This window comes from Scyliorhinus canicula, chromosome 5 (genome assembly GCF_902713615.1).
Source record: "Scyliorhinus canicula chromosome 5, sScyCan1.1, whole genome shotgun sequence".
NCBI classification, from domain to species: domain Eukaryota; kingdom Metazoa; phylum Chordata; class Chondrichthyes; order Carcharhiniformes; family Scyliorhinidae; genus Scyliorhinus; species Scyliorhinus canicula.
The window spans coordinates 212,989,719-213,003,767 of NC_052150.1; the positions used below are offsets into that span (position 1 = coordinate 212,989,719).

The following is a 14,049-nucleotide window of genomic DNA, read 5'->3' on the forward strand; positions in this document are numbered from 1 at the left end:
ACATCATATTCCAACAACCAGAGACTACATAGTCCCCATAACAACCATAATACAAAGAACAATACCCCTCATAATGTTAAGGCCCCATCGAACATATGAAACAATCATCCCACCCAAGAACAGAGAAATGCAAACATGTATGTGCAAGGAATCCCAACAACTCTCCATACCCAACAACTCTCCATGCCCAACAACTCTCCATGCCCAACAACTCTCCATGCCCAACAACTCTCCATGCCCAACAACTCTCCATGCCCAACAACTCTCCATGCCCAACAACTCTCCATGCCCAACAACTCTCCATGCCCAACAACTCTCCATGCCCAACAACTCTCCATGCCCACTTGCCAACCGCCCCCCTCCCTGCAACAACAATAACTAGAAACCTCACAAACACTATCAGCTCAAACTGAGCTTATGTTTGGAACCCGCATCCTCCAGCACTTCAAAATAATAAAGCACTCTGAACCGTGCCGGGTACAGCACCCCAAAACAAACTCTTATACAGATCGACTTTGGCCTTGTTAAATGCTGCCTGCTTCTTTGCCAGCTCAGCTCCAACATCCTGGTAAATCCTGATGGTGCAACCTTCCCACTTATATTCCCAATACTTCTTAGCCCATTTCAGGATCTGTTCCTTTTGGAAGCTGTAGAAAAGTAGAATAACAGCACTTGGTGGCTCGTTGGGGTGGAGCTTCTGCCAGTGTCCGATGGACTTGATCCAACTTTTTTTGGGTGTGTGGGGGGGTGGTCCTTACTACATGCAGGCCGGGTACAATACTCCAAACTCTCTTTTCTCTTCCCCCCACCCCCCCCCTTTTTTTTTTATATCTTCCTAAACAACCCTGAGAAGTCCTCAATGGGAGCTGGGCTTTCCATACGCTCTAGTAACCCCACTATTCGGTGCGCTGTTTTCAAAAGAACTGTGAAAAGCCCTTAGTCACCGCACCGCACCGTGCTCTTTTACTGTTTTGGAGGTCTTTTTCCATCTTCAATCGGATGGGACCCTGGCCAACTCTGTTGAATACTTATGAAGGTTCTTGCACAGATCCTTCCAGTGCTTCTCAAACTCCACTGCCAAGATGCCGGCAAGTCATTGGAGTGGCCAGAGTCACAGGAGCAGCCACCGCTATTTTCTCCACCGAGGAGCCTCAAGAGGCCTGCTATCGGTCAATGAATTTATATCAGCAATTTTTTCCTTTTGTCCTGATCTTACTTTGAATTTCCCTTATGCAGGCACTTTATTAATAATTAATTAATAATTGCTTATTGTCACAAGTAGGCTTCAATGAAGTTACTGTGAAAAGCCCCTAGTCACCACATTCCAGCGCCTGTTCGGGGAGGCCGGTATGGGAATTGAACCCGCGCTGCTGGCATTGTTCTGCATTACAAGTCAGCTGTTTAGCCCACTGTGCTAGACCATTATACAATTTTCCCTATGACAGAAGTTAGGCCTACAGTTTTCTAATTTATTTCTCCCTTCTTTCTTGAACAGAGATTTTACAAGGGATTGTTAGCAATTCGCTGGGCCGTTTACAAAATATAGGGAATTTTGCAGGATCACAACCAATGAAACTGTCTCTGCAGCCACATCTTTTAAGACCCAAGGATAAAAGCCAGAGGACTTGTAAACCTTTAGTCAGTAATTTTCCCAGTACCCTTTCCCTAGTGATTGTGATAGTTTTACTCCCTTTTACCCCTTCATTTTCAAGTATTTTTGGAATGTTTTCAGTGCCTTCTACAGTGAAGACAGAAGCAAAATACTTGTTCAACACTTCACCACTTCCTTATTTCCCATAATTACTTCTCCTGTCTCGCCCTTAAGTGGCTAATGTTCACTTTAGTTGCTCTTTCCTTCCTTAAATACTTGTAAACATTTTACTATCTATATCTACCTAGCGTTCCCTTCCATTCTTAATTTCTCCCGCCTAATGTATTTTTGTTTTTAGAATCCTTTGCTGATTTCGAAGATCTTTCCAATCTTCTGACCTACCACTTATCTTTGCAGTATTGTATGCTTTTTTTTTCAAAAAAATATTTAATTCAAGGCATTTTCATATAAACAAACAAAAAGCAGAAGAACAACCAAACAACATTATAAAACAATCTCCCCCCCCCCCCCCCCCCCCCCCCCCCCCCCCCCCCTTCCTCCTCCTCCTCTGCTGCCTTCTAACATCCTACTTTCCTTTTTTGACCCCTGCCCCGCTGATCGCTCAAACCTCCCGGTGACCCCATCCACCCGACTCGCCCATACAAACCCAGAGATCAGCGCATTGACCTTAAAATACGACTTGGGGACGAAGATTGGGGCATAAACAGAAACCTTGGCAGAACCATCAATTTTACTGTCTGCACCCACCCTGCCAGCGGCAGCACATCCCACCTCTTGAAATCCACTTACCCCTGCCCCACCAGCCGAGCCAGGTTTAATTTGTGCAGCTGAGCTCAGCCCAACCCAAGTATCAAAACCTCGCCCCCACGACCCTAAACGATAAACTCCCTTAACCGTCTTAAACAGCATTGTTACATTAGCCACTTTCTAATCCTCTGGGACCCTCCCTCCCTTCAGTGATTCCTGAAAGATCACCACCAGTGCCTCCACAATCTCCTCCGCTGTCTCACTTAGAACCCAGGGGTGTAGTCCATTTAGTCCAGGTGATTTATCCACCTTCAGACTTTTCAGTTTCCCCAGAACCACCTTCTTCATGATGACCACTGCACTCACCACTGCCCTCTGATTCACCTGGTGCTCTGGCATCCCACTGGTGTCTTCCATCGTGAAGACTGGTGCAAAGTAACCATTCAGTTCCTCTGCCATTTCTTTGTTTCCTTTTATTATTTCTCCAACCTCATTTTCCAGTGGTCCAATGCCTATTTTTGCCTCTTACCTTTGAAATATTGAAAAAAATCTCTTCCTATCTTCTTTTATATTGCTAGCTAGCTTGCACTCCTATTTCATCTCCTCCCCGCTTATTGCTTTTTTAGTTGTCCTCTACTCGCTTTTAAAGGCTTCCCAATCCTCTGGCATTAATCCTCACTACTTTGTATGCTTTTTCTTTTGCTCTTATGTTGTCCTTGACTTCCCTCATCAGCCATGGATGCCTCATCCTCCCTTTAGCATGTTTCTTCCTCCATGGGATGAATTTCTGTTCTGCCTCCCGAATAACCCCCAAAAACTCCTGCCATTACTGCTCCACTATCTTCCCTGCTAGGCTCCCCTTCCAATCAACTCTGGCCAGCTCCTCCCTCATGTCTTTGTAGTTTCCATTATTTATTTGTAATACCATTACATCTGATTGCAGCTACTCCGTCTCAAATTGTAGGGTAAATTCTATCATATTGTGGTCATTGCTCCCGAAGGGTTCCTTCACCTTAAATTCCCTAATTAAGTCTACCTCATTACACATCACCAAATCCAGAATTGCCTGTTCCCTCGCTGCTGTCACAAGCTGCTCCAAGAAAACATCTCTTAGACATTCCACAAATTCCTTTTCTTGGGATCCACTAAGAATCTGATTTTCCCAGTCCACCTGCATATTGAAGTCCCCCATGATTATTGTGATATTGCCTTTTTAAGTGCCTTTTCTGTTTCCTGATCTATTTTCAGCTCCACATCCTGACTACTGCTAGGGGTCTGTACATAACTCCCATCAGAGTCTTTTTACCTTTGCGATTCCTCACACAGATTCTATGCCTTCTGATCCCATATCGCTTCTTGCTATTTTAACTTCATGCCTTACGACAGGCAGGCCGGGTACAATAGTCCAAACTTCACTGCCTTTTTAAAGAGGGCAGCCTTAACCCGGTTAAACCCGGCCCCCCTCTTCGCCAGATCTGCTCCCAGGTCCTGGTACACCCGCAGCTCGTTCCCTTCCCAGGTACATTTCGTGATCTGCCTCACACCACCATCGCCCAAAGATGTGAAGGTTAGGTGGATTGACCATGTTTAATTCATGGGGTTGCGGGTGAGTGGGTCTAGGTAGAGTGCTCTTCCAGAGGGTTGGTGCAGACTCAATTTGCTGAATGGCCTCCTTCTGAACTATAGGGATTCTATGTTTTAGTAAACTAGATAGCTCTTTGCAACAAAATCAGTAGTTTTTGAGTCATAATTACTGAATGTATTTAATTGAGTTCAAACTCTCAAGCATCCGCAGTGAGATTTGAACTCTGAAGCATTACTCCAGACCTAGTCCAGTACCAATCACTGTGCCAACTACCTTGTATGCCTTTGTCACCTCTGAGCTTGACCTCCTTTCCAGACTCTTCCAGCTCATTTCGTGAGAACTCCCAATTTGTCCAAAGCACTCTTACCCACATCCTAACTATAATTGAGTCGCACTCCAATGGTGCCCCTCTTGGTTTTCCATCCTTGTTTTCAAATCTCTCCAATTCCTTGCCTTACTGTAATCTCTTCAATTTCTTTGCTCTGCTCGCCACATTTTTTGGTGGGTCCTTACAACCTTCACCCATTCCACCTGCCTATCTGGAAAAGGATCTACAGAATCACAATTTCTTCAACCATGCCTTTAGTCACCTCTAATTCTTCTACTTACAGCATCAATTTCTGCCTTTAAGCACAACTTATGTAGCATTTACTATATTAATGTGCTGTGTAACCAAGGTGGCATTTTATTGCCAGACCAGATTCAATGATGAGTACAGTTGGGTATGCCAGGAACAGCAGCAGGCATACCTAAAAATGAGGTGCCAGCCTGGTGAAGCTACAACACAGGACTGCTTGCATGGGAAATAGTGGAGGCAGCATGCGATAGACAGAGCTTAGTGATCCTCCAAGAAAAGAGTCTGATCTGAGCTCTGCAGTCCTGCCACATCCAGTCATGAATGGTGGTGGACAATTAAACAACTAACCAAGGAAGGAGACTCCACGATGGGGAAGCCCAGTACAGCAATGCAAAAGACAAGGTCAGAGTTACCCGGACAGAACTGAAACTGGGCGCCAGTTAGCAAATTATTGCCGTTCAAGTGATGTTTGATAGCATGGGCAGCAACATTTTAAAATAATTTTCCGAATGATCTAGACTAAGTATACAGATGTGGTAATTGATCAGATTGGATTTGTCCTGCTCTTTATACAGGACATAACTCGGCAAGCATTTGCAACCAAGTGAATGAACCATCTTGACCTTTCCAGAGGTCTCCACCATCATAGATGCCAGCCTTCAGCTTGATTCACTCCACATGATATCAGGAAACAGCTGGAGATGCTGGATGCAGCAATGGCTATGGGTCCTACAATAACCCAGTAGTAATACTGAATATTTGTGCTCCAGAACTAGCCATGCTGCTAGCCAAGCTGTTCTGGTAAAGCTGTAAAACTAGCACCTACATGCCACTGGGAAATTGCCCAGGTTTTTCCTGTTTGTGAAGAGCAGGACAAATTGATCCAAATCCAAGAAGGCAACCAAAGGTTGGTGACACTGTGCTATGGCCATTGGGGCAAAGGTACCCCTTCGGAGCAGTGGCATGGCTGAAGATTGGAAACTGCTTGCAAGTTGATGCTTCAGCGTACTCTGAAATCAGGGGGAATGTAATCTTGGAAGGTGCGATTGAAACCCTGTGAGGTGAGCCATTGTTGTATTTGTCCAAGGTGGAGTCACCTTTGGAGAAAATTGCACGGCAAGATCTTCAAAAGTGAAGATTGAAAACACTCATGAGAGGGACAAAATTTCAGGGAGATTGGTTGACTGTGTGAATAACGTCTAGGTGAGTTTTTGAGAAATTCCTGGAATCTGCTTTGGTCGTATTTGGCATTTATTCTGTCGAGTGATGTCAGGCCACAGTTTGCCTGTTCCTTCATATGTAACTCATACTTACTGAATGTTTGAATATAAGATATATTATAAATTGTTTTATCTTTCTGAATTTGTGAAATTTATTTTTGTTTGTTCAAAACCTTTGGAATCTTGATGCTTTATTCATTCAGTAAGAAACTTTAATCTCAAATTTTGTCTACTTTAAACAAAACGTTATTGGTTCCGAACCGTCTCTCTCTCTCTCTTTCTCTCTCTCTCTCTCTCTCTCTCTCTCCTCTCTCTCTCTGTCTCTCTCTTCCCCCCCCCCCCCTCTCTCCCCCCCCCCCCCTCCTCTCCCCTCCTCCTCTCTCTCTTCTTTCCCCCCACACCCCGCCACAGATTGTAACAACATACATATGTAGTTAGTGAGATTGACATCTAAATGTGTTCAACACTAAAGGATACTATGAATTTAAACTTATTTCTATTAAAGCAATGTCAACGCTGGCAGCAAAGGCGTATTTTGCAAAACATTGCACTTAGCTCTTGTATGGAAATGCTTGCAAGCACATTTGCAAGTCATGATTTGAACCTTGCCCAGATTGTTATGCAACTGATAGTAATGTAGTATAATGATGACTTCAATACCCTGACATCCTGCCATTTGTGTCTATTTAATCATTAGGATGAGTACTCCATTTTCCCTCAAACCTATTCGATAGACATTAATGGATACATTCTGGTGTACTCGGTTACATCTAACAAAAGGTAAGGACTTTTATTTAATATTAATTTTCAGTAAGACAGCTGCATTGGCTCGTGATAGCATATTGCTCTTACAGAAAGCAGCAACGAGACAATTTGTAAGCCATTTAATAGTTGCACTCAAGTGGTGTTATTACTTGGAGTCTACATTATTCCGCAAATGATAACCACCTATTGACGAAGAAATGTTTTTTGACAAAGAAATCAAAAGCTGGTATTTTCTGAAACGCTGAACATTTTTAATGTGCAATGTGTTATTGCAGCAATTTTATCCTTTTATGGCAAGAAGTTGAATGCCTTCCAAGACAACTACTTTATATATTTGAAATCCTCAAACTGTTGGGGTTTTCTGAAATCAACCTTTTGTAGGCCTACATGTGTGTGTTGATATGAAAATGAAAAAAATGAAAATCGCTTATTGTCACGAGTAGGCTTCAATGAAGTTACTGTGAAAAGCCCCTAGTCGCCACATTCCGGCGCCTGTCCGGGGAGGCTGGTACGGGAATGATATAGAAATGGTTCAGAAGCAGCTCCAGAAATATTAGGTTACAGCATTGAACTCTCTTGTGCTTCCTATCGAATTGAGTTTTATTTTCAGTAAGGAAGGATATGTAGTGGGGAAAATGGACAGTTTCCCTCTGGAGAGCACCTTCAATTTAAGAAGCTACAGCTCTTCATGGGATCAGCATATTGAAAATGAATGCTTAGCCAGGAAAGGAAATATCCAGGCTGGACCATGAGAATGGAGCAGTGGGACTCGTTTAGGATTTGTCTGGAAAAGCCCCCGTTTTCGAGATTGATGAAAGGCCACCTCTGTTAGTACCACTAGGAATCACAGTAAGAAGTCTTACAACACCAGGTTAAAGTCCAAACAGGTTTGTTTCAAGCACTAGCTTTCGGAGCACTGCTCCTTCCTCAGGTGAATGAAGAGGTATGTTCCAGAAACATATATATAGATGAATTCAAAGATGCCAGACAATGCTTAGAATGCGAGCATTAGCAGGTGATTAAGTCTTTACAGATCCAGAGATAGGGGTAACCTGGATCTTATCCTTACCTTCATGGGCTTTTAACTTATTAAGAAGTCTTGCAACACCAGGTTAAAGTCCAACAGGTTTGTTTCAAACACAAGCTTTCGGAGCACTGCTCCTTCCTCCTTCCTTCAGCAGTGCCATGAAAGCTCGTGTTTGAAACAAACCTGTTGGACTTTAACCTGGTGTTGTAAGACTTCTTACTGTGCTCACTGCAGTCCAACGCCGGCATCTCCACATTTTAACTTATTGAACAGTCTCCTGTGTGGCACCTTGTCACAGGCCTTCTGGAAATGTAAATAAATCGTGTCCCCTGGTTCTCCTCTGGCTAACCTCCTTGTTACTTCCTCAAAGAACTCTAACAGATTTGTCAGGCACGACCTCCCTTTGACAAAGCCGTGCTGACTCAGTCCTATTTTACCATGCACTTCCAAGTGCTTCGCGACCTCATCTTTAATAACGGACTCTAAAATCTTACCAATGACCAAAGTCAGGCTAACCGGCCTATAATTTCCCGTCTTCTCCCTCCCTTCTTAAAAAGTGGTGTTACATTAGCCACTTTTCAGTCTTCTGGGACCCTTCCTGCCTCCAGTGATTCCTGAAAGATCATCACCAATGCCTCCACAAATTCCTCAGCTATCTCTTTTAGGATCCTGGGGTGTAGTCCATCCAGTCCAGGTGACTTATCCACCTTCAGACTTTTGTTTTCCCAGAACCTTCTCCTTAGTAATGGTCACTGCACTCACCTCTGTCCCCTGGTTCTCCTGGAGCTCTGGCATCACACTGGTGTCTTCCACCATGAAGACCTGATGTAAAGTAACTATTCGGTTCATCTGCCATTTCTTTGTTTCCTATTATTACTTCTCCAGTCACATTTTCCAGTAGTCCAATGTCTATTTTTGCCCCTCTCTTACCTTTTATATAAACTCTTCCTATCTTCCTTTATATTACTAGCTAGCTTGCACTCATACTTCATCTTCTCCCCCTTATTGCTTTTTCAGTTGTCCTCTGCTCTCTTTTAAAGGCTTCCCAATTCTCTGACTTCCCACTAATCCTCGCCACTTTGTATGCTTTTTCTTTAGCTTTTATACTGTCCTTGACATCCCTCATCAGCTATGGGTGCCTTGTCCTCCCCGTAGCATGTTTCCTCCTCCTTAACTGCCTCCTTGGGATGAATTTCTGTTGTGCCTTTTTAATAATCCCAAAAACTCCTGCCATTGCTGTTCTACTGTCTTCCCTGCTAGGCTCCTTTTTCCAATCAACTTTGGCCAGCTCCTCCCTCATGTTTTTATAGTTACCCTTATTTAATTGTAATACCATTACATCTGATTGCAGCTTCTCCCCCTCAAACTACAGGGTAAATTCTATCATATTGTGGTCACTGCTCCCTAAGGGTTCCTTCACCTTAAATTCTCTAATCAAGTCTGCCTCATTACACATCACCAAGTCCAGAATTGCCTGTTTCCTAGTCGGCTCTGTCACAAGCTGCTCCAAAAAAACATCTCATATACATTCCACAAATTCCTTTTCTTGTGATCCAATTCCAACCTGAATGTATCAGTCCACCTGCATATTTAAGTCCCCCATGATTTTTGTAATATTACCTTTTTTGCATGCCTTTTCTATCTCATGATTTATTTTCTGCCCCACATCCTGACTACTGCTAGGGGGCCTGTACACAACTCCCATCAGGGTCATTTTACGTTTGCGATTCCTCAACTCTACCCACAGGGATCCCATGCCCACTGATCCTATATCGCTCCTTGCTATTGATTTAACTTCATTCCTTACTAACAAAGCAACCCCCCCCCCCTTTGCACATCTGCCTGTCCTTTCGATAGAACATCTATCCTTGGATATTTAGATCCCAGCCCTGATCCCTTTGCAGCCACGTCTCTCTGATGCCCACAACATCGTACCAGACAATTTCAATGTGAGCGACAAGCTCATTTACCTTGTTCCGTATACTGCGCGCATTTGGGTACAACACCCTCAATCCTGCATTGACCACCTCCCTTTTCACTCTCTTCTCAGTCACTGTACCCTGTACTGAGGCCCTTTTTGATTTTTGAATATGTAAGCCTATGTAAGGCTTCTCTGCCTTACACTTTCCCCCTTACTGCTTTTTGTTTCTGGCCCCGTTTTACTTCCCTCCGACATCCTGCATTGTTTCGCATCCCCCTGCCACATTAGTTCAAACCCTCTCCAACAGCACTAGCAACCCCCCCCCCCCCCCCCCCCCCCCCCCCCCCCCCACCCCACCCCACACACACACACACACACACACCCCCGCCGGACATCGGTTCCTGTCCAGCCCAGGTGCAGACCATCCAGTTTGTACTGGTCCCACCTCCCCCAGAACCGGTTCGAATGCCCCAGGCATTTGAATCCCTCTCTTGAGCCACGCATTCATCCTGCCTATCCTGACATTACTACTCTTGACTAGCTCGTGGCACGGGTAACAGTCCTGAGATTACTACCTTTGACATCCTACTTTTTAGTTTAAGTCCTAACTCCCTGAATTCAGCTTGTAGGACCTCATCCTGTTTTTTACCTACATCGTTGGTGCCTGTGTGCACCACGACAGCTGACTGTTCACTCCCCAGAATGTCCTGCAGCTGCTCCGAGACATCCTTGACCCTTACACCAGGGAGGCAACCTACCATCCTGGCATCTCTATTGTGTCCGCAGAACCGCCTGACTATTCCCCTTGCCATTGAGTCCCCTGTCACTATAGCCCTGCCATTCTTCTTCCTGCGCCATGGTGCCATGAGCCTGTCCTCTAATAAGGACACCAAAACTGCACGCAATACTGCAGGTGTGGCCTCACCAATGCCCCGCACAATTGCAGTAAACTCAATTATACTCAAATCCTCTCTGTAGCAACCAACATACTATTTGCCATCTTTACTGCTGTACCTGAAAACTTACTTTCAAAGACTGATGCACGAGAACACCAAGGTCTCAGAGTATCCACCTCTCTCAATTTACAAAGACATCGAACATACAGTGCAGAAGGGGGCCATTGGGCCCATGGAGTCTGCACCGACCCACATAATCCCTCACTTCTACCCTATCCCCGTAACCCAATAATCCCTCCTAACCTGTTTTTTTAGTTACTAAGGGCCATTTATCATGGCCAATCCACCTAACCTGCACGTCTTTGGACTGTGGGAGGAAACTGGAGCACCTGGAAGAAACCCATGCGGACACTGGGAGAACGTGCAGACTCCGCACAGACAGTGACCCAGCAGGGAATTGAACCTGGGACCCTGGCGCTGTGAAGCCACAGTGCTATCCACTTGTGCTACTGTGCTGCTATTACTCCCATTCAAATAGTTTACCGTCCTATTTTTGCTGCCGAAGAGGATACCCTTACATTTATCTGCATTCTAAAGTATCTGCCATGCATATGCCCACTCTCTCAACCTTTCCAAATCTCGATGAAGCATCATTGCATCCTTCTCACAGCTCATCGTCCCACCCAACTTTGTATCATTGCAAATTTGAACATAATACATTTAGTTCCCTTGTCCAAATATAATGTGAACAGTTGGGTCCCAGCACAGATCCCTACAGTACCCAGTAGTCACTACCTGTCAATTGGGGGGGGAAATATTTATTCCAACCCTTTGCTTCCTTACTGCTAACCAGATTTCTATTCATCTCAAGACAGTGCCTGCAATCCCATTCACTTTAACTTTACATAGTAATCTGCTATGTGAGACCTTGTTGAAAGCCTTCTCAAAGTCGAAATAAACCATATCCATTTCTCCCTGATCAATTCTACTAGTTACATCTTGAAATAATTCCAGTAGATTTGTCAAGCATTATTTTCCTTCTGTAAATCCATGCTGACTTTGTCTGATTTTCCGCTGCTTTCCAAGTGCTGAGCTATGAAATCCCATTCACCTGAGGAATGAGCAGTACTACGAAAGCTAGTGTTTGAAACAAACCTGTTGGACTTTAACCTGGTGTTGTAAGACTTCTTACTGTGCTCACCCCAGGCCAACACCGGCATCTCCACATCGTGAAATCCTTGAGAATGGACTCTAAAATTTCCCTACTACCGACATTAGGCTCACTGGTCCATAGTTCCTTGTTTTCTCTCTGCCTCTCTTTTTGAATAGCGGGGTTATATTAGCTCCCTCCACTCTGTAGGAACCATTCCAGAGTCCAAAGAATTTTGGAAAATGACCACCAATGGATCTAGGGCCACTTCCTTAAATTGATTACTCTGGGATGAAGATTATCAGGCCCAGGAGATTTAGAACAAAGAGAACAAAGAAAAGTACAGCACAGGAACAGGCCTTTCAAGCCTGCGCCGACCATGCTGCCCGTCTGAACTAAAATATTCAACACTTCTGGGGTCCGTATCCCTCTATTCCCATCCTATTCATGTATTTGTCAAGAATTTATCTGCCTTCAATCCCATTAATTTCACCAAAACCATTTCTATACTACTAATTTCCTTCAGCTCCTCACTAAAACTTGTGTTTCTCAGAACATCTGGAATATTATTCATGTCTTCCTTTATGAAGACAGAAACAATGTATGAATTTAGTTCCTCAGCCCTATGAATTTCCCTGTTTCTGACTACAAGGGGCCTACATTATCAATGTTTTTATCAATCTTTTTCTTTTTACATACCTATAGAAACCTTTACAGTCTGTTTTTATGTTCCCTGCTAGCTTACTTTAAATTGCATTTTCCCTTCTTGAAATGAAACATGAAAATTGCCTATTGTCACAAGTATGCTTCAAATGAAGTTATTGTGAAAAGCCCGTAGTCGCCACATTCCGGCGCCTGTTCGGGGAGGCTGGTACGGGAATTGAACCGTGTTGCTGGCCTGCCGTGGTCTGCTTTAAAAGCCAGCTCTGTAGCCCTGTGCTAAACCAATCTCTTGGTACGCTTTTGCTGAGTTTTAAACTTCCCAATCCTCGTGTCTATTGCTTTTTGTTGTTAATTTGTATGCCTCTTCTTTGAATCTAATTTTATCTCTAATTTCCCTTGTACGTCATGGTTTGGCCACAGTTCCCTTTCTACTCTTGCGTCATAGGAATAAACAATTTTTAGAGTTCAGACTGGCTTGGATTGCAGATCTGGGTTGAGGCAGGTCCAGTGAAGATGTGGATTTTAAGTTAAAGGCATGAGGGAACCAGGGACGAGGGGTAATCTAGTCTTCATGCAGGGCAGGATACTTGCAGCAGACAGGTTTAGAGTTATAGTATGATGCTTAAAGTAATTTTGGATCAGTGCTAACTTTAAAAACATGTTTTATTGCAAGTGGGAGTTGCATTCATTTGCAGTAGAATACAGCTCATTGTGTGATTCCCAAATATCGACATGAATTCTTTTTAATATCCCACACAATATTTCACCAAAGAATAAATGCAACTTGCTATGGTTGTCCAGGGCTTTTAGCATTCAAATTAAGTTGTTAAAAATTATAGTTTATGCTGCCTGATAGAATTCCACTAAAGTATAAAATAATTTGCCAGTCTTCTAAACTTTTTACATGAATTATGAATAAATTGTACAAACCTTTCTGTGACTGGAACCTTTACATTCTTCTTACTCTAGTAAATCTTAATTGGCAAAAGTTCAACGTAGAAATTTCTTTCTCATTATCTGGAATCATCTTTCAATGTTAATTATTTATAACTGGTTTACTAAGTGGGTATATTTGGGCTTGTAGCTTTGAAGTAAGACCTTGCTGCCATCTAGGATGCTGCTGGATATTATTGAAGACTCCTTGAATTTTACCTCTTGTGATATGTTACCTTCAAAAGCTGCTGGTTTTAATATTGAATCACCAGGACTTTGGGTGCTGAGATGCAGTGGAAGTTTAGATGTGAAGCTGACCAGTGAGTGAAAGTGGAAAGTTAATTTTAAATGTTTCTTGATCCTAAAATTGGAAGGAGCTATCCCACAAAATTAAAAAGTAATCTTGCCGGAATGAATCTGAAATGATGCTGATTAATCGAATTGTGATATGGCGTTTCAAAGGATTGCAAATTTTGGTTCACATTTCTCTCAGTTTTTGCATCAATTGGCAAAATTACACTTCTGTTGCCCACTATGGAAGGGCATTAGCGATGAGGAGAGATTTGATAAACTTGTTTTTTTTTCTCGCTGGAACGTCGGAGGTTGAGATAGAGGTCTACAAAATTATGAGGGGCGTGGATAGTCAGAAGCATTTTCCCAGAGCGGAAGAGTCAATTACTAGGGGACGTAGGTTTAAGGTGCGAGGGGCAAAGTTTAGAGGAGATGTGCGAGGGGCTTTTTTTCAGAGTGTAGTGGGTGCCTGGAACTCGTTGCCGGTGGAGGCAGGTACGATTGTGATGGTTAAAGAGCGTCTTGACAAATACATGAATACGATGGGAATAGAGGGATAAGGGCCCCTGAACTGTAGACGGTTTTAGATTAGATGGGCAGCACTGCCGTTGCAGGCTTGGAGAGCCGAAGGACCTGTTCCTGTGCTGTACTTTACTTTGTTC

General features: G+C 43.6%; 1 protein-coding gene across 1 annotated transcript in view; it reads left to right on the top strand.

Annotated features, from left to right (window-relative positions):
- The window catches only part of rheb (Ras homolog, mTORC1 binding), a 128,568-nt gene that overhangs the window by 83,390 nt on the left and 31,129 nt on the right, over positions 1–14,049 (top strand). The window contains exons 5-6 of the mRNA XM_038798445.1: positions 3,746–3,754; positions 6,439–6,521. Of these exons, the coding sequence (XP_038654373.1) occupies positions 3,746–3,754; positions 6,439–6,521 (92 nt within the window). The remainder of the gene's footprint in view (positions 1–3,745; positions 3,755–6,438; positions 6,522–14,049) is intronic.